This window comes from Gopherus flavomarginatus, chromosome 5 (genome assembly GCF_025201925.1).
Source record: "Gopherus flavomarginatus isolate rGopFla2 chromosome 5, rGopFla2.mat.asm, whole genome shotgun sequence".
Classification (NCBI taxonomy): Eukaryota; Metazoa; Chordata; order Testudines; family Testudinidae; genus Gopherus; species Gopherus flavomarginatus.
The window spans coordinates 94384973-94409855 of NC_066621.1; the positions used below are offsets into that span (position 1 = coordinate 94384973).

A 24883-nucleotide genomic window follows, 5' to 3' on the forward strand; every position below is an offset into this window, starting at 1 on the left:
TACACCTCTACCCCGATATAACGCGACCCAATATAACACAAATTCGGCTATAACGCAGTAAAGCAGTGTTCCGGGGGTGGAGGGGGAGGCTGCGCAGTCCAGTGGATCAAAGTAAGTTCGATATAACGCGGTTTCACCTATAACACGGTAAGATTTTTTGGCTCCTGAGGACAGCGTCATATTGGGGTAGAGGTGTATTATTATTATATGCATTTCTAAGGCATCCATCCCAGTAGTATCTAGCTGCTGATACCTATATTTAGAAGTCATTCATTTCCCTCAAGGAGGAGGAGTAAAGTTTCCATCCCTCTCCACCCCATTAAGGGTCAGACCCTTAGATGATATAATGGATGCAGCTCTATTGCCTGAAGTGACACCAACTTAGGATCTGGCCCTAAATTATCAATTTCACTTAAGAGGAATCAAATCTAGTGCATTATAAGAGTGATATCTGGGTCTGGGAGGTGACATTTAAAAGAAACCACATACATGCCTTCTCCCTCCCAATACACAGTACACACCTGCCCTCCTTCCCCCAAGGAGATTATTATTGGCAATGTGCTCAAAGTCAAACACTGGTGGTATCTGAATTCTGATGCATAAAATACTTGTATTTATTATGCATTTAAACACAAAATGCAGGGAATATTGAAATGAATTGTAATCCAGTAAAAAAAATTTAATATCCATCAGGTACGCGTTGATTATGGGGCTGTAAAATGTTGACCCCAGAGAACGAGAATGACAGATTAAAAATGTCCACTGAAGAGGGGGACGGATGGTGGAGTGAAAACTATCACCCAGTTCTCTCTGAGCTCAGCTTGGCTTGCAACATTTTGAACTGGACTTTAATGTTTACCTTATTGTTTACTCCTTTATATTATGCATTGGAAAAAATAATCCACTATAAATGTTATAATATTTCAAGCTACAAAACAACTTCATTTGCCATATACCAAGAAGTTAATAAAACGGAATACATGAAATTGCCATATTATTGAACAAAATGACATTCCACAATCCCTTTCTTATTCTTTTAAGAATTTATTTATTAAAAGTGAGTATACAAGGAGTAGTACATGGATTCCTGGTCTAGTAGTCCTTCCGTTTTAGAGAGTTCAGTACAAAATGCTACAAAATGCTGAGTACTCAGACTCTGACCCAGCAGTTCCATTGATTTCAACAGGACTATTCACATTCATGATGTTACTTATGTGCTTCAGTGGGTTGGGGCCAAAGTGATCAGCACCTGGCAGGATCAAGCCCTAAAGTTTTGAGGCAGGGATAGCTCAGTGGTTTGAGCACTGGCCTACTACACCCAGAGTTGTGAGTTCAATCCTTAAGGAGACCATTTAGGAATATGGTTTGAGTAGGGGATTGGACTAGATGACCTCCTGTGGTCTCTTCCAACCCTGATATTCTATGATCCTGTACGCACTGAATTCCAGGGATTACTCACATGTATAAATGTTTGCAGGATTGGAGCCACAGGGCTCAATCCTCCAGACCTTACTGCCAGTCATAGGGTACCATTCTCCACTGCTTTGCACCTTGAGTAGTTATTACCCCAGTGTCAAGTTGGGGGGGTATCAGACTGGGAGGGCTTAATTTTATCTACAAAAAGTCCCTTTTAAAGGCACCTTAAAGAGAGTCTAAACAACAGTTAGAGCCACTTTAAGGCCCCTTTAACACGGCCAGAATGCTGTGAAGTGGCCTTCCTACAACTAAAAATCAGGCCTAGAGCATTTTACAAGCAATTTGCAAAAGCGGAAATAACTGCACAAGGTGCAGAGCAGTGGAGAGCCAGGCCCATATGCTTACTACCATGAGCAACTCCATTGTCTTCCAGAGGGACTCTTCATGGTAGTAAGCACTGGGCACAGCAGTGTTGGCAGGACTTAGCTCAGAGGCAGTACAGTGAAAAGAGAAGTTTATTTTAGACCATTTCATTTAACCAGAAATTCCAAATTATTTTGAAGCCTGGTTATTCTCTCTCAGCTGTTTATTGGTAGTGAACTGTGAAACTGCTGGGGCCAAACAGTCCTCAAAATTACACTGATGTAAATAAGGAGTAATCATTAAAGTCAATGGAGTCACACCAGTGTAAGAGCAGCATGAGAGAAGAACCAGGCTCCTGTACTGTCAGGACGTTTTCTGACTTCAAGTGTCATGAGAGACAGAAGTTGCTCAAGAGAACAAACTTTGAGAGGTAGATGAATCATCTTCAGCAGGGCGGGCATGTATCACTCATCTCATGTGACAGTCAGGCATTTGGCAGCCCTGACACACCTTCTTGCTGGGATGTCCTACATCCAGAAGAGTAGCAGGCATTCCTCTAGACTTCAAGCTTTTGAGGGTGTACCAGTGTTGGCTGGGGGAGAATTCTTTTAAGACATTTTTATACAGGCTAAAGTCCTAGTGCAGATGCAGGTAAGTGCTTTTGCGGGTTTGGTTATTTTGTTGGTGAGATCCGGAATAAGCTATAATGGCAAAAGCACTGAGTTCTTCGCTAGCTTAAGCTGCATCTACACTAGGAGGGTTTTCTAGTTATAGGCAAACCTTTTCTAATGTAGACTAGGCTTCCAGAGTTGCTCCTCCCCTTTGCTAAGAAGCACTGAAGTACCTCAAATGGCCTAATTTCAAGGGACTTCCTCTATTTTAGTCCTCAGGTAACCTACATTCCACACAAATAAATGGAGATATACCTATCTCCTAAAACTGGAAGGGACCTTGAAAGGTCATCAAGTCCAGCCCTCTGCCTTTACTAGCAGGACCAAGGACTGATTTTTGCCCCAGATCTCTAAGTGGCCCCCTCAAGGACTGAACTCACAACCCTGGGTTTAGCAGGCCAATGCTCAAACCACTAAGCATCCCTCTTTTTTTTTAATTGAAAATTACTTACATCAGAAATAAATAATCGCAAAAGTAACATTATGGAAAAAGTTATTTCCTGTACACTGAAGGAATGAATCCCCACCATTTTACACTGCTAGAAGGAATAATTCATCTCTCTCATTCTGAATCTGTGCTGGAACTAGAGGTGCTGCCACACCCCCTGGCCTGAAACAGTAATAACAAACACCAACATGCTTTACATGGTTTCCATCATCAACACCCCCACTATAAAAATTGTTCCAGCACCCTTGAGTCTGCGTCACACACTGCATCCCATATTTGAGCCTTGGGAGGTTAAGAGATATGTGCTGAGGCACCTCCTCTGCAATATGCCAGGCAGCTTCTCTGCTTCCTGCTGGATCTCAGCCAGATAAACCGCAGACAGCAGGGAGCGGGAAGCAAGAGGCAGAGGAGGAGAAGAACTTAAGGAAGTAGGAAGAATGCAGAGGCAAGGTCCAACCTCAGTTAACACACACACCCACACCTACACCAGCTACACCACCCGGGCACCTGCTACCACACCCAGCTGCCTTAGGCGCTCCAGGCCAGCTCCCAAAGAATTGCTCAGCACTTTGCAGGATCAAGCTCTACATGATGAAGGGTTCTGCAGAAGCCATTATTAGCTTCACTAGTGCCATTCATTCCTTCAAATTTATAATCTTCTCAGTTAACCTCTCTGTAATGAGAGCGACACATGGGAGTACTTACAAGAAACTGAACTTTTATTTCCTGGCACCAGTCACAGGACTTGGGTCACAGTCCCAAAGTAAATAGACTTGGCAGAGAACATGGGTCTGTAGCTACGGACCCTTTATTTAAAATGTAAAGAAGCACAGGGCAGATTCCTACCTGACCTCTACAGACCAATGTGCTCTCACTGCTTTGCTCTGCTCCAGTGACACAAAGCAGCTGGAGTGTCCTTTAGAACTGGCTTTATGGCTTTATTCAGCTACGCAAGAGAAAACATGAAAGATGTAAATTTTTAAAACCCAGGAAATAAATAATAATTTTTAAAAATCTGGGAAAATTCCAAAAACAGAAAAGTTATATCCAAATCTAATTCAAGTCACTATGTGGAAACAATGTACATATCTGACACACTGTTAACAAAATAAAAATAATTAAAAGCAAGGAAAAGTTAAGGACATCACAAATCTCACGCCATCCACATTTAATAAAAAAACAAACAACAACAAACAAATCAGCCAAGAGTTTTAAAACAAACAAACGGTGATTAAGTTTGGATGCTGCCGTTTTTTGAGACCCAACTTAAGAGCCCTAAGGGTGCTAAAATTCTGGTCATTCATCTTCTGAAAAATCAAGCTCCTTTCAAGTGTCTGAAGCTGGGCAGATCATTCTTACCAGATATAAGAGAGTCATCCATATTTCAGCACACCACCACTTTAACTCTCATTCAAGATGAATATTATCTTTCCAGCCGCAATCTCAAAATATAAAATAAAACAAAAAACCCTTTGGTAAAAATTATATATGTTCAAATTAATGGCAGTTTTACACACAGTACTTTTTTGTTATGATTTCTAGGTTTTGCAGTTTTTTCTTTTAACAACTTTCAAATTTTCTTTTGTGTAGCTCAAGGAAGACAATTTTTTTATATTTAAAAAAGTATGTGTCATTAATTTGAGGCCCATACACACACAACTGTGCATGCAAAAATGCAGGATCAGCTACGTGCCTCAATTGCACACTCTGATCTGGCAAACATGTAAATACCTGCTTTACTTTAGTCATGCAAATCATCTAATTAAAGCCAAAGGACTGCTCACCTGCTTACAGTTAAGCATGTGCTTAAGCATTTGCAGCATCAGGGCCACTGGATAACATTTTCAAAAAACAACCTCAAATTTTTAGGAGCCTAAGTCCTATCTGAAAACTCAATAGGACTTAGGCTCCTGAGTGCTTACCTCACTTTTGACAATGAGAGTTGGAGTGCTTGGGAATATTTTACCCAAACTACCACAGTTTTACACATATTTGGTACCTGGTCTAGATTTTCTAGCAATGGTGTCTCAGGGAAAGGCCTAGGTGGCTCAGAAAGGTACAAAATTAACATTTCCCATGTCCTGATTATTTACTATTTTTGCATTGGCCTGATCCACAGCACACTGGAGTTAGTGCATGTCTGACTTCAGTTGGCTTTGGATCAAGTAACTTGAGAAGTTCAAAGCCCCAGTGACTTCTTCAGGAAGCCCTTTTCCTAATTGTAAGAGCTGGCTCATCCAGGCAAGAAACAGAAGCAACACCTTGTGATTTATGAGACCAATCACAGCTAACCAACACAAGTATAATTTCAAATAGCAAGTATCAAATACTCGCCGTGAACTAGTCTAGCTCTATCTACAAAGGAAAGGGGGAGAAAGAGACAAAAAGTTAGTCCCATAAATTCCAATGACAAATTGAGAAAATAGCAATGTACTTGCAGGTAGTCCACAAGTAGAAAAAGTGGTTTAATTTTACTGACTAAATTATCTACCAAGAATTATTTGCTCGTCTCTAGAAATGGGTTTGTTTGATTTTCAGACATCCAAGATCATGAAATTCCATTTGGGGCAATACTACACACTCACTGTCCTGCCCTTGAAGGCTAAAGTTAGAAGGCTAAGAAGTTACAGCTTATCACAAGATAACTGCTTCCAGCAAGAACTGTATGTGCTTTAATTCCCTTAGGAGGGAAGTTATCACAGCTTAGGCAGCCCTGGTAGCCACACAATGCACAGCTCACAGAAGGTCAGTGCAAAGCAAGAAGAGTTACACTGGGCAAAATCAGAACCGTCTTTACAACATTTACCCTGCTCATGCAGCCTTGCAAAAGTCTACTCATTCACTCACCTGCAGTGATTTTTTATGTTATTTATTTATTTATTGATGGATGAGTTTAAATAGTTGTTCTGCATCATCATCCTGGTAAGGGTAGATAAGCAGATTTTGCTCCTGGGCTGGTAAATTTTCACGACTGTTTTGCAAGGCTGTGTGTTGATGACCAAAATGTGGTTTAAAAACCCATGACAAATAACATGTTTTTAATTTATATTGTCCTTTTTACTTGAAGACCTCCAAGCGCTTCACAAATATTCATTAAATTGACCCTTGCAACACATCCCTAACATAGATAAAATAAAACAAGTATTATTATCTCCATTTTACTGACCAAGAAACTGAAGTAGCAAGATTTGGACTTCATTCTTCACTGCATTGCACCTTGTGTAGTCATTTACTCTTGTACACACATGGGTATAAAGTGCTGTGGGCCAGATTCTCTGGTCCATCAGGTTCACTTTGCAGCATGTAAGAAGAGCAAAGTGAACAAACTAGCTAGAGATTTGGACTGGAGAACTCCCCCTCTGGAGGGAGACTCTCTGCTGATCTAAAGATGGTGGAAGTAGCATAGACTGGGCTAAGGATGTGTATAAGGGGATGGGGAGGAGAATGTGTCAAGGGGCAGGAGACCCCCCCACTAGGACAGTTTACACATTTGGCAGAAGTTAGAGTAAACTCCCTGCTGCTAACTTCTGCCAGGGTTGGATGGATGAAGATCAGGGCGTTACAAACGTTTCCCAGTGGCAGCCACTGTCTGCTAAGTACAAACTAGAGACAGAAATAATGGAGAATAGGAGCTTACAGTTCCAACTGTGCACTGCTTTTGCACTCACTAGTCATCTACATGCTGACGTGCTTTGCTGAATCAGAGCTGCAGGGACTTGTCCAAGGGCACAAGAGGAATCAATATTTACTTTAGTCCAGGTGAAAGCTAAAGCTGGTCAAAAATGGGGGAGAAATGCCAATGAATTTCCTCTAATCCATTTTTCCATCAATGTTTTCCAAACAGACTTAAAACCAATTGAAAAAAAAATAGGAGGAGTAGAGCAGTTAGAAATTCTACAAAACAACATAAATGGTCCATTTTGCTTACAAATTTCAAACATTTTGAAATTTTCTGACCAGCTCTCATAAAAAACAAAACAAAACAAAACAAAAACAAAAAAAATTCAGGAGTTTCTGTTCCCAGTCTTGTGCTCAGACAAGGAGGCTGAATTTCACTCCAAAATGATCTAGAAAGTATTATACGTGTACATGCTGTACAACCACAGGGTATACCATATCCAAATGTGCATTATATCTGTTGCTCTTCTATTTTGGCATGCAGCTCTGTACGCTATGAAATACTTGCTGAAAATTAAAGTCTACTCCTCAAAATGTTAAATGTTTCATTGCTTGTCCTCCCCACCACCAGGGGCGGCTTCAGGCACCAACGCTCCAAGTGCATGCTTGGGGTAGCAAGCCACGGGGGGCGCTCTGCCGGTCTCCGCTAGGGCGACAGGCAGGGTGCTTTCCGTGGCTTGCCTGCAGAGGGTCCGCTGGTCCCGCGGCTTCAGCGGACCCTCCCTGCTTGGGGTGGCAAAATGTCTAGAGCCGCCCCTGCCCACCACGTGTGCTGTATGTTGAACAGATGGTGGAAATCAAGGGATAATTTTGAGATATTCTCTAGGTCATCCAGACGTTGTCGGCTTGATGAAGAAATTACAGAGTGAAATTCTATGGCCTGTGTTATGCAGGAGTTCAGACCAGATAATCGTAATGGTCTCTTCTATGAGTCTGTGAGTTGTCCAAACCTAACATTTGACCTAACTGTACCATAAAACTGCCACAGTTTCACTGAGATTGCCCTAAATAAATAAATACATTTAAAAAAATAAAAAATAAACCATTTCTGTCACAGAGAAATCCATACTCAGAAATAAAACATACAAAATGGGCTTAATTCTTCTCACACAAGTTTTATACTCATGTAACTCCACTAACTTCTGTGGGGTTACTCCCAATTCACATCTGTTTAAGTGAAAGCAGAGTCAGGCCCTGCACACACTAATCTCGTGTTATTTGTTGCTCCCTCTGCTGGCCCTGCAGGAGCAGTTATCTGTGCAGACAGACGTCCAAACAAGAAAGTGAGCAGAAATAAGCAAGGTTCATTTCAAATTCTGCAACAAACTTAAGGGCTGGCAGGTGGATCCAGTGACTATCATACGGAAAAGGAAAAAAGAATCTGCTAGAAAAAAAATGTTATTTTTAAGCATTGGAGAGTATGTTATGAATAAAACCCTCCATTGTTTAAAAAAATGCATAAGTGGTTGAATGAAAAGCAGATTTTAAAAACACATTTTAAGTTTAAGATTTGGGGGAATATTGCCAATAAAATATGGATTGGTAAAGGGTTATGGAATTCCTCACCTTTATAGACTCATAGACTCATAGACTCTAGGACTGGAAGGGACCTCGAGAGGTCATCGAGTCCAGTCCCCTGTCAGTAGAGATCCAAAGTTATTACCCTCTTCTGGCTGTCAGGTCAAATTTGGGCCAAAATTTAGCATTTGCAATAATGTTTACAAAACCTGAGATCAGTGCAACACAAAAAACATCACTGTGGTGAAATTAAGTCTGTAGGCACATATCTGAGGTTTGAACGCTGGTAAACAACAATTTTTAGGGTCTTATAGTTCGAGTGCACCTTGCTCAATTCACTTTAACTTTTACAGAAAAGTTCTAATTTAGCCACAGATCTAACCTACCAATTTTGATTCCAATATAATCCTTTTTGCAGATTTTAGGGTTTATAATATAACAGAAACTCAAAGGCAATTATGGAATACATTACAGTTTCCATGATTTTTTTAAACGTTAGTTAAAACACTTTATAAACAAACTTTTCCCTCTGACATTTGTAAGTGAAACATTGCAGTCTTGCACTACTGTATGAGAACAAAGAGTGTAACTGACTAGAAAATTATTGGAACCAATGATGAAATTTATTAACCTATTTTAAATGGCCAAGCTGAGAGAAATGCTAAAAGGGAACAGTCTACATAGTGAAAAGTAGATTTGACTTTTTTTTCAGCTCTAATAATCAAGGATGTTGTTTGAAACATAGGTAAGGAAAATTGAGACAAAGATGATCTTGTGGCTAAGGCATTGGATTGGGACTCAGGAGATGTGGGTTCTGTTCTTGGTTCAATTTCCATCTTTGCCACATACCTATTGTGTGACCATGGGCCAGTCATTTAATCTCTCTATGAGTAAGTTCCCTGCTATGAAGTTGTGCACTGCCTAGCAGAATGGGGCTCTAGCTCTTGGCTGGGTCTATAGCCCCTAACAGAATATAAATAATAAAAATACTAAAACTATCTTTTGAAAATATATGATTTTTAACTTGACTGTCCATTTAATGCCCCCAATCCTGAGAGGCACTGAACTCCTGGGCTATGATAAGCAACTTTCATAGGAGATGAGGGCACTCCTTACTTTACAAAAAGAGTTCAGCACCCTTCAGGATCAGGTGTAATATCAGTAAGAGGATTTGAGGTGCTTGGATGAAGGGCACTATAGATTGCCTATAAAGATCCATGTGCATTCATACACAGATGCACAGTGATTTATTTCCATGAGCCCTAATGCTTATTTCTTAAGATATGAAAGTACCATTGAAAGATGGAGTCCGGCACATGTGAAATTAAATGTCATAAATATTTAGAGTAATTCATAATTGCCTGGTAATACAAAGTGATAATGGTGGCTATATTGTCACTTTAAGTAGCTACTGAAAATGAACTTATGTAGTACTTTATTTCTGCCCCATGGTCTATGTGACAGAATGGCTAGGTTTTCATAATCAGTATTAACATAAAAATTGCTAGACTGTTGATCACATGATTTTACTACAGCTACCCATGCAACTGTCCCAGTCTACAATGGCCAAACAGAGGTGGTTGTCCAAAGGTTGCTGTAGTAACAGCTATTTAGGAGTTAGATCACAAGACGTGAAGACAATAATTACTGTTAAATGAAAATATTTCACAAACTAAATTCCACAGGCACAGCGCTGGACACTAAGAGCATTGTTAATTATCAGAGAGATTTTTGTGAAATGTTCACATTAGCATGAACTAAAATATGACAGAGAACATGCTTTAATGCAATTGCCTTTCACACTAAAGGGGGCTTGTATCGGATGTATTTTATTTTAATCATTAACCTTTTCGATTACCAAATGCAATACTCTAATTAGCTGAGACATGGTCCTGTTTTTTTGTTTTTTGACATCTACAGGTGAAAAGTGTTATATAGTGCAAAAATATATTGTATTATCATTATGATTTTATTATAATAGAGTAATTTCTCCCTTACACTGGTGTGAGATCACGATCAGTCCCCTGGTCTTGATTTTGTCCATGGTTTGTAACCCTTATTTGGCAATTCCAGTATTTCCTTCCTTTTACCCATCTTATTAGTAACCTCTGCTATCATGGGGATAATGAGCCAAAACCTGGTCTCACTGAAGTCAACAAGAATTTTGCCTCTGACCTCCCTGGAGTCAAGACTTGGCTCTGCATCTTTTCTTCCTCCTGCTCCACAAATGACTGTATTAAAACCAGTTCCCTGGTATTGCTGCTCATCACTCAGTTCCCAGACACCTTCTGCTGCCAAACATTTTTTAATATTTTGTTAATTTATATTTTCGGTTGAGTGTGCGTGTTTAATACTGGCTGTGTCTCCCCTCTTGAAAACCACATACAGCTCCCAGTGTAATCCCTCTTTCTCATAAATTTACGACCCTAAAGACAGTACGTCTTTATTACTAACTGCATCGAGGAATGCACCACACTGCACTCTACCGGACACAGCTGCTGATCCTCCACATCCACTTTACAATAACTCATTCAGCATCCAGACTCTCCATTTCAAATTAGTTTAGCTATGGGGAGGAGTACCAAGGATAGCAAGGGTGAAAATCAAGGGGACTAAAACACACACACAATGTGCCACATCCTCACTAACTGTTATGATTAAGTATTTATATTGCAGTAGCACCTTTTGTGCTACGCACTACATAAACTTATCAATGCACTATTCTGCACACAAATCAATGGTCTCACCCCTCTTCCTAGCAAAGATTTCACAACAGATGCCTTAGTGAAGCTTCATGTTACTAACACTTTGGAGGTCACTATACCAGGGTTCAAAAAAGAACTAGATACGTTCATGGAGGGTAGGTCTATCAATGGCTATTAGCCAAGATGGGCAGGGATGGTGTCCCTAGCCTCAGTTTGCCAGAAGCTGGGAATGGGTGACAGGGGATGGATCACTTGATTTCCTCTGGGGCACCTGGCATTGGTCACTGTTGGAAGACAGGATACTGGGCTGGATGGACCTTTGGTCTGACTCAGTATGGCTGTTCTTATATTCTTATGATAACTGATACCTACTTGTCCCTTTATATCCTTATGAATGGAAGATAAGATTCATGTAAGTGGGTTCAGTTCCTGTTGGTTTCAATGAGAGTTACACCCACTTATGCCAGGGATGAATTTGGCCTGCAGACTTATATTTCTTTTATATTCTAAAAAAAGAATAATGCAATGGACTTGATAAAATTTCAAAGAGAAAAAGGAGACAGGCAAAGACAGAGTCCAGAGACTAAACGCCAGTGTTGTGCGTATGCCAGTGTTCACATGATCCATGACACCTCAGTGAATGCAACACAGAGGAGAGAGAAAAAGTGAGAAAGAGACACAAAACACATACCAGGTTTAATTTCCAGAAGCTTCAGCCTGGAGTCCTCAGGAGGATGTAAGCGTCTCTTTTTGCGCCAGCAGCGAGCAGGATATGTGTACAGCTGACCTGGGGCCAGTCCTGTGGGTTAAAAGCAAAAAATGAATGTGGTCACATTTGCATTTGTAAATCCCCATTATTTTCTCTAGCATCTCTGTTTCTTCATACCCAGTATTACCATACTAGAGGGTTCAATTCTGCAAGGTGAGAAGAAGCTCAGGCAACTGAAGGCATTCGGCATCCCAGAAGCAACTCAGCATCTTGCAGGATCAGCCCTACAGAGAAGCCACATGTCTCACTAACATATTTCACTTTGCGCAGGGGTTCACTGCAACCAGAGCTCCTCTTAAAAAAAAAAAAAGAATTATAACAGATAGGATGGGACTGGCTTTGACACCATGGACACAAATGGTCATTTTTGAACAACTTGAGAATATCAAACCCATGTCAATAATGCAGAACAATCCTACCATATGGTGATAGCTGAGTGGTCTAGGCCAGCCTTGCATAACAGCAAAGAACATTCTCCAAACCAAGAACAAAATCTACTCCCCAAACCAGATGGTGATAATTAAATTAATGGAGATATCCTATCTCCTTGAACTGGAAGGGACCTTGAAGGTCGTCAAGCCCAGCCCCCTGCCTTCACTAGCAGGACCAAGTACTGATTTTGCCCTAGATGCCTAAGTGGCCCCCTGGAGGATTAAACTCACAACCCTGGGTTTAGCAGGCCAATGCTCAAACCACTGAGCTATAACTGATACCTACTTACTTGTGAAAACTGGGCCATCCCAGTTGCTCACCCCGAAAGACTAAGCAAATCAAATTTGGCAAGTGCAGCCTAATTCTTCAGCTTGAAATACGGAGACTCTTGGAAAATAAAGTTCAAATCCCAGCAGGGTCAAGCCACCCTTTATCCTCTTGAGGCAGATAAACTGAGCATCAAGAACTTAACTGTGGGATGGGAGGGGCTTTTGGAGGAGATCCTGAGAATAAAGTTCTTATCTGCCCTCCATGGATTGACACCTTCTGTAAGTATGGAGGTCGGCTCAGGTGGCCTTAGCAACAATTTCCCTTCCCTGTTATGCAGTACGACAGTTGTTACACACCCTACCTCAGAGAATGCTGCATTTCAGTGAGTTGTGTACAGTCTACGACTAGCTTTGGAAGGAAAAACACTGTGAATTACCTAGCTCTTCTATAGTGCTTGACATACTTCTTCCAGGCGCTTTACAAACCTTAACTAGTATTTAAATTGCTATTATTAAGGTATACATTGTGACTGGCTGTGGGTCATTGTGGGGGAGCATACAGGAGTCTAACCCTCCCACAAACATGCCCTGTGCAGGGGCATTCACAGCCTTACTCTGGCGTAAAAAATTGTGTGAGAGGAGAATCAGGCTCCTTGACCTGTCCCCTTGGGATGGGGGATTTGCGTAAAATCCTGCACCTGAGCTTTAACCCAAAGCCTAACATTTTTTTAAAAAAAGATTTGAAAAGCTTCTATTGTTTCTTGGTCTCTCACAAATTGACACCTCTATGCTCCAGCAAAGATGGTGAATCACAAACACCAAAATACTGAAAGCTCAGCTGGAATCAGGAAGTCCCAGAAATATTGTAGGAAGGCCTCCAGCTCAATCCAACACCAGATGGACTCAGATAAATTCCTGCAGGCCTCCGAACTGACCCTATGAACCTTTTGATGGGAGCTCTCCTCTGCTAACCAATAAATCCCTGCTCAGCAGTGTTCAGCCAGCCACTAAACAAACTTTTACTTGATGCAAACAGGTTTGATACCATTTTCAAGTGGGAAGATTTACACCATTGTCCCCCACCACCACCCTGACCACCAATCTATCAACACGATGATACAAGTAAAGTGTGAACCTTTGGTCATTTTTGTGGAGGAGGTGGCAAGAGAGGGCCTTTTACATCAGCTTTGAACCTACCTTCCCTACTCTGACTCTGCCTGTGCCCATGGTAAAATATGTACAGTTCTTGCCCTCTCCGGTACTTGCTGGGTTGTCTTGCACTGCTGTGCCTTATAGGGCAACCACAGAAGGTTCCAACCATTTGCTTATAGAGGAAATAGCAGGACCTGCAGTGAGTTATGTTGTTTATCTCATTAGTGTAGGAGAGTCATAACTCAAAGTTTGCGTGAAAGGCTGGGGGAGGAAGGGAAAAGAGGGAGGGAGTTATGTGCAGTATTGTGTGAAATTAACCCTGAACTGTGTCGCGAGAGGCAGCCTTCTAACTCATTTACAAGAGGGCTGTAAGAAACCAAGTTTATCCATGGGGTATCTGACTCTCCTCTCCCCCTTTTAAACCCTGTGTAAGTGAAAGGAGGCTCTGGATCTTTTCTGTTTGCCAGCTTCAGGTTAGAGATGGGGGAAGTGAAGGCCAGTAAACAAAGCAAAGGGGTGCATATAACCCAGACACCAGAGTGGCTGGTGGAGAATTCTCGTTGGTTTAATATTGCCACAGCACACTATGTGCAGCCTGGAAACAGCGATGCTCCCACCACAGATAGATGCTGTGTCTCGTCACAATGGGGCTACAAGAGATGGATGGTACAGAGAGACCCAAGGGAGCACTAAATGAGCTAATCACATCAAGGAACAGCGGATATGGGGGAGCAGGGATTCTTGCTTTCTTTCTAAATCATTATAGTTTAAACTAAAAAAGACCTCAGGTTTGGTAGCCGATGCAGATACAGGAGGCTTCAGCCTACTTAAAGTCTAAACTAAACATGTCTTGCCACTAATCAGTCCTCACCACAGCCCTGTGAGAAAGGGAAACGCTACTATCGCCATTTCACAGACAGGGAAACTGAGGCACAGTGATGCAACTAGGACTAAGGTCAACAAATTTGCCCAAGATAACAGTGAGTTAGTAACAAACCTGGCCAAAGAACCCAGCTCTCCTGGCCCTATGCTTTAAACATTAGACCATGATTCCTCCCATAAGTGAGTCGGGTACAAGTCTGCCTTGTGCCATCCTTGTAGCATATGCTCCCTCCAGCATCTGGCTTCTACATATAATAAATGCATATCTGCTTATGTGAGTGAGAAAGTTTAAATCAATAAAAATAGCTGTATCTCACTCATAATCAGATGCTGCAGGAACAGAAGCTCTTGGGGTAAATACATTAACAACAACAACAACAACAGAAAGCAAAAATTAGCTTGTTTTGCCAAAGCATAATCTCTCTGGAGCAGGGAGATTTCAGATGAAACAAAATCAACAGTGGTCACTAAAGATCCCATGAGACTTTTCGTGAAGGAAGGTCCCCAGAGACCTAGACAAATTCCAGCTCAGGTAACTACATTCTGCCTACCCAAACTCCCCCTGCAGTTTCGAGTGGATAAGATATTACCATCCTTCAGAACTTATCCTAAATGATAATGTAGTGTTGCTGTGCACTAATAACACAGCTTCTACATCTCACACCAGGAGTGGTTGCATTTCAGTGATCGGTGAAGTGACTCCCACGTATCCTTTACATAGAGCTGGTCTTACTTGGGTTTGTGAGGTTTAACTAATTAGGGCCAACCCTACCCTCAGGACTTGTTTACATTGGGGGAGGCGGCAGGAGCTGTTATGCTGGAATAACCATTCCCCATCAATTCCATGAGTGGATACTCTGACCCTGGAATGAGAGCACCTTATTCCGAATTAGTTTCATCTACTACCAAAAGGAGAAACTAATTTGGAATAAGGCAATCTTATTCCAGAATAAAAGCATCCACACATGGAATTAATTGGGAATAGTTAATCTACTTTAAATTCACATGCTATCTTATTCTGGGTTAATATTTATGTACACACAAGCCCTGAGTACTGGTGTATAGGTGGGAAACAGTGCAAGATGCCTTTCCCCATTCTGTGCCCTGTGAAATGGCCAGGGAAAATTCCAGACCCTGAACTTGATGGAATGTAGGAACTGTTTCCTCCGTACGCCCCTGGGCCAGCTATGACTCCACGTGGCCAGTCACAGAGAAAAGAACAGGCTGCACCATCCCAAAACTGTGGAACTGTCTATCACAAGACATAAGAATGACCAAGGACCTCCCCACAAATAGAACTCGACACAAAAGCACATCTTGGACTTAACTTTCCCTCAACCTGCACCCCGTATAAAATGCACATGAACACACACAGAAACCAAAAGCTAGAAACTAATCCAGACATTTCTCCCAGAGGCTAGGAAGGAAGAAAGAGTGAGAGATTGTTATTTCTCTTCTCTAACACTTGAGACATTCAGATTCTATAGCCATTTAAGCACCTAGATAGATTTGCTGAAACACATGCAAAAAAGTGGAGCTAAAATGAGGGAACACAACCTGCTTCCTGCCACTATTCTCATTTGCAAAAGCATTGCTATGGAGTTTGATCTGAACATAACCAGTCTTCTCCCTCCACAGCTGCAAACTCCAAGAACCAAAGCCCACTCACCTTACTTCTACAAGTAGGTCCGTTGACTTCCACGGGACTACTCACAAGAGTACATAAGCAGGACATGGTGCTAGCTGCACACATAGATGCTGACCCTTATTACAAATCACATTCCTCATGAGAGACCCACATTTACCTCTTCCACCCCCGGCCACCACCACCACCACCGTCGCCGCCATCTTGGTATGATTTCGTTTTTGCTTACTGTAAATGATTTACGCAAAAAGGAAAATCATGAATCACAAATTATCCAAAATGCTATTTTGGCTCTCAAATGAATCACATATTAGTTAAGGAGAGGGTGCAACCTCCATTATCCAACCATCAATTATCCAAAACAGAGCTATATTATCCAATGTCTATTGAACTGAGAACGTCAGTTATCCAGAACCCCAATTATTTATAAATATGTACACTTCCCACCAAGACATTTGGATAATCAACCCTTCACTGTAAATGCTGGGTGTTCCCCTCTTATTTTGGGTCGTTGTCCCAAATATTGGGGAAAAAAAAACCCAAACAACTTGGCAGAGATCAAAGTGTCAAAAATTCCATTCTCTCAACAAATAATGCATCTGGCTACATTCTCAATGACTTCCGTGGGAGTTTTGTTACAGTAGGGTGCTCAGGGTTGACCAACAATAATACTTTAACTTCCATGCAAGGATCTCAATCTGTTCTACAAACATTAATGAATTAGAACCTGATTGAAAGCCCACTGAAGTCAATGGAGGTCTTTTTCAGTGGACTTTGGATCAGGCTCATATTGCCCTTGTAACATATTTACGAGGATGTTTATCCTTCTTTCACAGATGGAAGACTGAGACACCAAGATGAGGCCCAAGTGATCTGTCTAAGGCAGAGCTGGGAACAGAATCTAGATCTCTTGATTCCTTGTCCCCTGCTGTAACCACTAGAGCAAAGTGAATTTCAGAAGGTAAGACTCTCCCTAAATTTATGTTTCCTATTGAGAAATAAGGTTGGTGAGAGAGTCTTCCCTCCTTTAGAATATTTCCAAGGCTCTCTTGGACAGAGGTCCTCTATTATGCAACTAACTCAGATCGATAGCAATAAAGGAGCTGTGATGATGCAGCATTAGAAACTATGTCAAGCAATAGAAAGAATAATTAGGCTCTGCTCTCTGCAGTTACCAAAGGGAATTCCCTCCAGTCCAGGAGGTTTAGGCAACTTCTCCTATGTATGTGGCCCTTAACAGATTTGAGTTTTTAGTAATTAAACCCCATGAGGGCTCAGCGGCCTGCCTTCCATATACACATGCACAGAATGCTGCCTACCTGGTCCCCGATGCCTCTTCTCCATCCAGATGTAGCAGTTGTTCTGAGCTACCCCAGTCTGCGAATCCAGGAAGGGGAGGCGGACGCTGCGCTCAGCACACAGCCGAGAGTTGTAGCTGCGGCAGTGCTCAATGGCTTCTTTGTAGAACTGGTCTCCAAGTCTGCCAGGAGGAAAAGAGCAGAGAGTAAGAGATTGCTTTGGTCTCCCTGAACAAGTAATGGAAAGAAGGGGACGTGGAGTCAATTAAAAATGGACGAGCGGAAATACTTTCCCCAGACACATTGTATGCATTAACCTGAGGAGCTTACTGCCACAGGGTGTCACTGAGGCAGAGTAGTAAGAGTCATCAGAAGATTAGATACTGAGGGTATGCCTATACTGCAGCTGGGAGCAAGAGTCCCAGCCCTGGTAGACAGACCTGTGGTAACAGGGCTCAAGCTATCACACTAAAAATAGCAGCGTGGATGTTGCTGCGCTGGCAGAGGCTCAGGCTAGCCACCCACGCTCAGACTCACCAGATCAGGTGGCTAGCACCAGTGCCGTAACATACACACTGCTATTATTAGCGTGATAACTTGAGCCCGATTAGTGCAGGCCCATCTACCCAGGCTGGGATGCTCACTCCCAGCTGCAATGTAGACATACCTTTAAGGATAAAGCAATTGTCAGTCAGGGAAATAGACGGCTCTGGGTAATGGGAGGCAAAGATTTTCTAGTGTCGGTTCAAATCCAGCTTACAAAACAAGCCCATAGTTTCATTCCGTATCAAAAGGCAACTTCCGCAGTATGTTTGAACAACTGAAACGCTGCTTTAAAAAGGGCCTGTTTAAAAGAATTCTACTTCAAAACCTGCAGACACACACCTCTGCTCTAAGGCTAGTCCTGCAGGTGAGATGCAGGCTCTGCCTGCTTATGGGTGTGTGTCCCCTGAGCAAGCAATAGGGACTTATCTGTGCTCCTAGGTAGAATAATCAGGGAGAGTTGAGAGCTAAGTACAGCTGCACGTTAAGGGTTTGGCTTGACATACAATATGTTAGCCCATAGTTTGTAAAGTGCTTATGGTCCCTGAGATGACTGGCACTACAGAAATGAAACATACCAGTATGTGCAACATGGCACAAGGTGACCACTGCAAGGGACAGGAAAGAAATCTAACCCTTGTCCCTTTACAGCTTTCCACAGCTGGCTTAGGGCATTGGCCAGGAAGTAGGGTACTAGATTTACCAGCAGGACAAATTTTTTGTTCTTGAGTTTATAAAGGTGGGAAGATATTTAGAGAGACTTCTCATTATCATATCATTTATTTGAGAAATAGCCATTTGTTCCAAACTTTGTGAACCCTTCAACTTCTATAGAGAATGGTAAAAAAAAACAAAAACAAAAACTGCACACCAGAGATTGCCCGAAATCTCCCAGTTAGCTTCTTTAATAGTGAGAAAGGCATACTTTCAACAATGTGAGGCCAGATTCTCCAGTATGTTGTGCCACTTTTATGACACAGATTGGCCATTGAGCTGGAGTGTCACAAAGCTGCCACTGCATATCCCTGGAGCTGGCCCTCATCCTATTGGGTGAAATTCAGCAATGGGCACAAGTTGATCAGAAAACAGGTGTAAGTGGTAAAGTAGTATAACTTGCACTGAATTTGGCATTCATTAGTCTGCAACAAGAGAGAAAATTGCATGCCAAGGGAGCAAAAGTAGAGGAGGAAGGGAAAGCAGCCAATAAAAAGGTGTCATATATAGGGGCTACACATAACAGCTGATACAGCCTCAAGCTGCGACAGATTTTCAGAGGACTGTCCAATTGTTTCTTGCAGCAGACAACACACATGATGTATCTTCCCCCTCTGTCCACTGTCCCCAGAACCAATACAGGCCTGGCCCCTTGCATGCAATGCTGAAGAGGGGAGAGGACAGTAATGTGGATGTACAGTCCATGCAGACAGAGATCTGCATACAGCAGGATCTTCTCTTCACTCAGATCCCAGGGAGACAATACTAGGCCCCTGCTTCCAGGGGGGAGAAAAAGCTGCACATACTGTATGAGATTGACTGAGTAGAAATGAAAACTTATTAAAAGCTATAATGAAAGCTGGCTTTCACATACATTTGTGTAATCAAAGTCACTAACAAGGAAACTCAGACTGAGCAAAGATTAACAGTTCTCACAAACACTTTGAGTATTAGCATTGCGAAGTCAAATTCCTTCCTGTGTTAAACCAGGGATGTTCAGACATACTGAGGTCTTTATAGAACTAAGAGTAGAAACTGGATGAAAACAAACTGTCACCCACTGCACAGGTTCTCTGTGTACTAAGAATCACACACACACCACCCCCAATGAAATATGAGCATGACTGGCATACTGTATTAACAAAAACTCAACAGAATAAACTACGGCAACCAGGATAGGAGTCGTAGCTGGAGACTAATTCAGTTTCCATCCTGCTGCAAACTGAAAATAACTGTAAATCTTTGACTTAAATATTTGGCTTAAAGTGACACTGTCAAGTATGGTATAAGCCTAAAATTTAGGTTTTCCTACAAGGGGAAGAAAGGTTTTCCAAAACTTAAATGTGTTTGATGATCAGAAGAAGCTGACAGTCTAGTAGATCAAATTCATCCTCCATGTAACTCCATTGAGAGTTATGTTAGGCTGGAGACTAGATATTTCAAACCAACTGTAATTGTTTTTAACTGAGAGCTTTTTCTCATCTAAAAAAAATGTTAATTAGTTAATTGAGATGTGGATGCAAGGTTCTGGTTTGGACCCAATCACCTCTGAACTTTAGGGAAGTTTGGATCCAGATTCAAACTTCACAGTTGGCTCTTTTATGATGAGCAGAATCTAAAAACCCAAAATCCAAACAACTCAAACTTTGGAGAAGCGGAGATCTACAGTTGTGGTCTGAGGGTTGGGCCAAGCTCTGGTTCTGAAGGCTGAAACCATGGAGAATAATTGACATTAAAAAGCAAAACAACGTTTTATTACATTAGTTACATATTAATGGAAAAACTTTATTATTTTGTTCCTTTTAACATTGAACTTCCCTGGAATCACAATACGAGTAAATTTGGGCCCACTCTGAATTTTCATTAAATTTTTAAAGAAATGTAACCAAATGCATTTTTGAATGTAAACATCTGCTCCTGTGCTGCAATCCAAGCATGAAAACTTTTTGCTTATGCAAGAAAACCAAGAAGTAATATTATTAGTATTAAAGGCGTCAAAGGAGGTCAAGAGCCCATTGTGCTGGGCATTGTATGTACACATGAGAGAGAGGCAGCCTGCCCCAAAAAACTTACAGTCTAAATAGATAGGACAGACAAAGGGTGGGAAGGGAAACAGAGACTGAAGTGACTTAAGCAAAACTTAATGGACCAATCTATTTTTACTGACCAAGTTCAACTGAGAGTAAAAAGTAAAACAAACCACATTAATAGTGAAAAGTAAATTACATTTTTAAAATTCTTTCAGGTTTAATCATTTAGTGTAATTAGCAACACGGGTTAGGAAAACCATTCATAAAATATGTAAGACCTGCTTATTATCTCTTTAAACACTGATGTTATGCTGATACAATTACCCTGACTTCAGGGGAATGTCACTGGCATAACATCATGTAACAAGGTGAAGAATCAGGCCCCGTGATTTCTGTTAAGTCTATGTCCTTTTAAATGTTGAGAAATGAAGATTTTCTACTCATCAATAACAGCCTGATCTAACCCTGAGCAAAGTCAATGGATAACAATCCTTTCCTTCTTGCAATCTTTGTCTTGTCTATTTAGGCTGTAAACCCTTCAAGGCAGAGATAGTCACATGCTATTTGTCTGTACAGTACCTAGCACTACTTTAATACAAGAGTTAGATTGGGCCTTAGGTCACTATTAAAGACAGTGATCCTACGTTACACCTTAGCTGCCTTGTACCCCTTCACATCCTTCAGGATTGCTCTTGAATACAGAAAAGCCCAGGCTGGCATAGAGCCAATGTAGCAGCTCTGTGCCACTCCCTTCCATCCTGCCCTGGTACAGGGTACATTGCCAGAGGGTAAGTGCATGCAACCAATCTCTAGCTGCTAGAGTGGCTCAAAGCTAGGCATAATTTAGAGCATTCTTTAGCACCTGTCACATTTCAGATTAGAAACCAAAGGATGAAATACTCGTTAAAAACATATAGCCAGCCAACCCCAGAAGAGATCACACTCACTTATCACCCCCGGAAACTTTATGCCATTAAAATACAGCTCCTAGATGCTTACCAGACCCTGGGTACCTCCACCTTCAGACTTGGATTGGATCCAGTCCCACAGAGTTCAGATCCTTCTCTTCTGTAGTATCATTTCCCTCTACGGCAATGCTCATTACAAACAATGGAGGTGTTAAGATGAAAATAAAAAGAGAGAGAGAAACAAGCAGCCTTTTCTCTCTGGAAGTTTGCTAGTGTCCCTAGCTGTGCTGAAGTGCAGAGAATTCACTATCCTTCCCAGGAGCAACAGCATGTCCACTGAGATTTTATTTTCTATACTTTTTGGCTCTACTCTTATTTTGAGACCAAGTGTCATTGCATGGGCCAAGAAGTGCAAATAGAAAATACGTAAACCTGAAACTGCTAAAGAAACCAATACTTGACACTAGTGACCCAACTAACTACCATCCCATTTCAAACCTTGGCAAGATTCAAGAAAATAGTGATAAATCAACTCCAGCAACACAACCTCAGCAGATAACGTGGACTCTCCCCGCCTGACTTCATAGCAGAGTCTGGAAATGAAGCAGCAATGGGGTTTGGGGGCTCCTCATGGAGGTAGACTGAGATGACTTAATCACACTGATACTACTTGATCTATCAGCTGCATTTGACACTGCTGATCATGAGGTACTGCTGACTCAACTACTTGTCCTGGCACATCATGAGAGAATTGTACTATACTCATTCCTTTCCAACGGATTCCAAAGACCCATGATGGACAGCTGCTCCTCCTCCAAGAGCTCTGACATGCAGAGTGCCTCAGAGCTCAGTCTTGTCACAACTTCTATTTAACAACACCTACGCAGAACCTTGGGGGATATTGTGAGATGACGTGGGCTACAATGTCAGCAATACATTGACACGCTGCTGTATGTATCCTTCTCAACTAACCCAGGGAGCAGGCTCCTAGATATCTCAGTGTAGGAAGGAAGGTGCAAAGGAGGAGAAAGAAGCTGGCCCAACTGGAATCTAGGTAAGAATTAAGTGAAGCTGTCCGGAAGCAAGAAATGTTCTGAGAAACTGAGGAGCTAAGATAGTCCATTAGGACTCCAAGGACTTACACCTTCACTGACATGGACAATCAACAAAAGCAATCACCAAAAGTGCCTTCCCCCATCTCCAACTAGCAAGAAGACTCCATTCTATTCCTCCCAACTGGTGGTCTGATCACAGTCATTTATGTTCATCACCTCCAGCTGGACTATTGTGACTCACTCTACCCAGGCCTAGGTAAGTTCACAAAGAATAAAAAGCTAGTACACAACATGGCAGTTTACCCTCAGATTCTGCTGTGGGATTTTGGGGTATCTATCACACTTGGTCCAGAATCAGCAGAGACAGTTTTGTTTTGTTTTATCTATCTGACCAGCATTTCCAAAGGGCCTGTCATCATCGTATTTAGGTATTGCATATAGGTTATAAAATCCATTGAGAACAGCCCAGAGAAGCACTCAGTCTTTGTTTAATTATAGTCTGATACCCTTATGTACACCATTAAGATTTTTTTCTGTCAGATTCTTTGGGGGATGCTATGGCACAGAGGTGAGGGCACCACATAAGATCCTCAAATGATGTACAAGAGTTTGAATATGAGTGAAGGCAAGGAAGACATTTCCAGAAAGGCCATGGAATGACATGGTCTGTTTGCAAAATAGGTTTTTTGGTTTTTAAATATGAACCTGGCTTCTTTCATGCTGCCTCACACACATGCCCCCCCAGCCTCTCCTGCTTTCTGAGGCTCAGAGTCCATCAAACATCCATCCCACTTCTATACCAGCTGATTGGCTTTGTTTTGCTCTGTTGGAGAAGGGGAATCTTATGCATCTTTCCACAGCACAGGAGTCAGATCTCTATTTTTAATCCAGCCATGATTTCTTAAGACATTTGCAACCTGCTGTTTGGATGCTGTAGGGTCTGGTAGGAAAACAGATGGGGGGTGGGAGGGAGACGTTCCCTACATACTGTTTCAGTGGATAGCATGTGTATATTTTAGTCTATGTATCAGATTGCAAAGCAGTATAAAGATGTAGGAAAAATAATAAATGTGTGTTGTAGAAATGTCTGAAGGTCTCATCAGAGTCAGGGCCCCATTGTGCCAGGTTCTGTACATTGTGCCTGGTAGAGGAAATTGGGAGGAGGGAAGGCATCAGAAAGTTGATTACAGGTTACTGATTTAGTGCCAGCTCAGCCCATGTATTAGAGCAGCCAGGGAGCTACTATAATTTACACCATTGGCATAAGAACCTATGGAACCTTATGCCAGTGGAAGATCAGTGTAACATGCACCCATCCCCAGCATCCCCCCTATATGTTTTTGCCAGGGACAGATCCCCTTGTGAAGGGGAACTCTGCTGGCTATTAATGGAGAGAATCCAGCCCTTCGGTGCTGCCGGAGTGGTGTAGAGGGCTGGATCATACCAGAGAATCTGGCCCCACAGACTAAGCACTCCAGTCATTCTTCTGAATTTTTTTTTAAACATTCACAGGTTATATTTTAATCCAGTTTGAAATTTCAGCTGTCTCATGTAAATAAACTGGCTGCAGAAGGATAGTTACAAATGGAGGCACAGCAAGAAATGCAGTCTGTGAAGTAGATTTGTTTAGTCCCATCACAGCTGTCAGGAAGGCATGTGTGTCTCGGTAGCATCTCCATTTAAAAGAAAGGAACATCAGGCTATGATGCAAGCTCATGCTTCTGGGATGAACACAGTACCTTATTCAGCACCAAAGCATTAACATTCAAGTTTGTTAGCTAGGCACTGCTGTTTCCTACATGTGAAATAATGACTTTCAGGGATCAGGTGAGTTAGTTCAGAAGGTGAATTTCTTTGCAATTTTCAGAGACACTGGGCTTTGAACAGCAGTAATTTATCCACACTGCCCCTTCCTCCCTCCATCCATTTCCACTGGGAGTCACTGTAGGTGGTAGTTTCCACCCCACAAAACAGGGTACCTGTCCAGCTCTATTAGACTCAACATAGTGACCAATTAGGTTAAGCTCAGAGGCAGGTTCCTTGAAAGTATCTCAGAGTATGTACTCTCTATCAGGCCAGACATCCTGTTTTAAAGAGGTGCCATATCATCCACTTAAACTAACAACAGATGGACAAGATAATAACCTAGACCCCTTTTGTAGATGAAGACAGCAACCAGAATTCATATCGATGCTAATCTCCTCAGAAGGTCCTGTGCTCTCTCTTAAATTGCTAAAGATGTGAACTAGTGAAACCTTAAGCACCAAAAAAGGATGATCAGTGACTGGCATCCAAGAGGTTTTTTTTAAAAAAGAGAGACTTAACATTTCAAGCAGCAGGGGTTTGGGACCATAAGAAATCTCCTTAGCTCTGATTAACTTAATCTG

At 41.8% G+C, this 24883-nt stretch overlaps 1 protein-coding gene across 10 annotated transcripts in view; it reads right to left on the minus strand.

Moving 5' to 3' along the window:
* Positions 1-24883, minus strand: part of DPF3 (double PHD fingers 3) — a 247737-nt gene that overhangs the window by 101432 nt on the left and 121422 nt on the right. For all 10 annotated transcript variants that reach the window (XR_007774468.1, XR_007774469.1, XR_007774467.1 and 7 more), the window contains exons 2-3: positions 17268-17428; positions 11491-11598 (exon numbers count right to left, since the gene is read on the minus strand). Coding sequence is in view for 7 of the 10 variants with exons in the window: in XM_050953565.1 (XP_050809522.1) it covers positions 11491-11598; positions 17268-17428 (269 nt within the window). In the remaining 3 variants the exon portion in view is untranslated. The remainder of the gene's footprint in view (positions 1-11490; positions 11599-17267; positions 17429-24883) is intronic.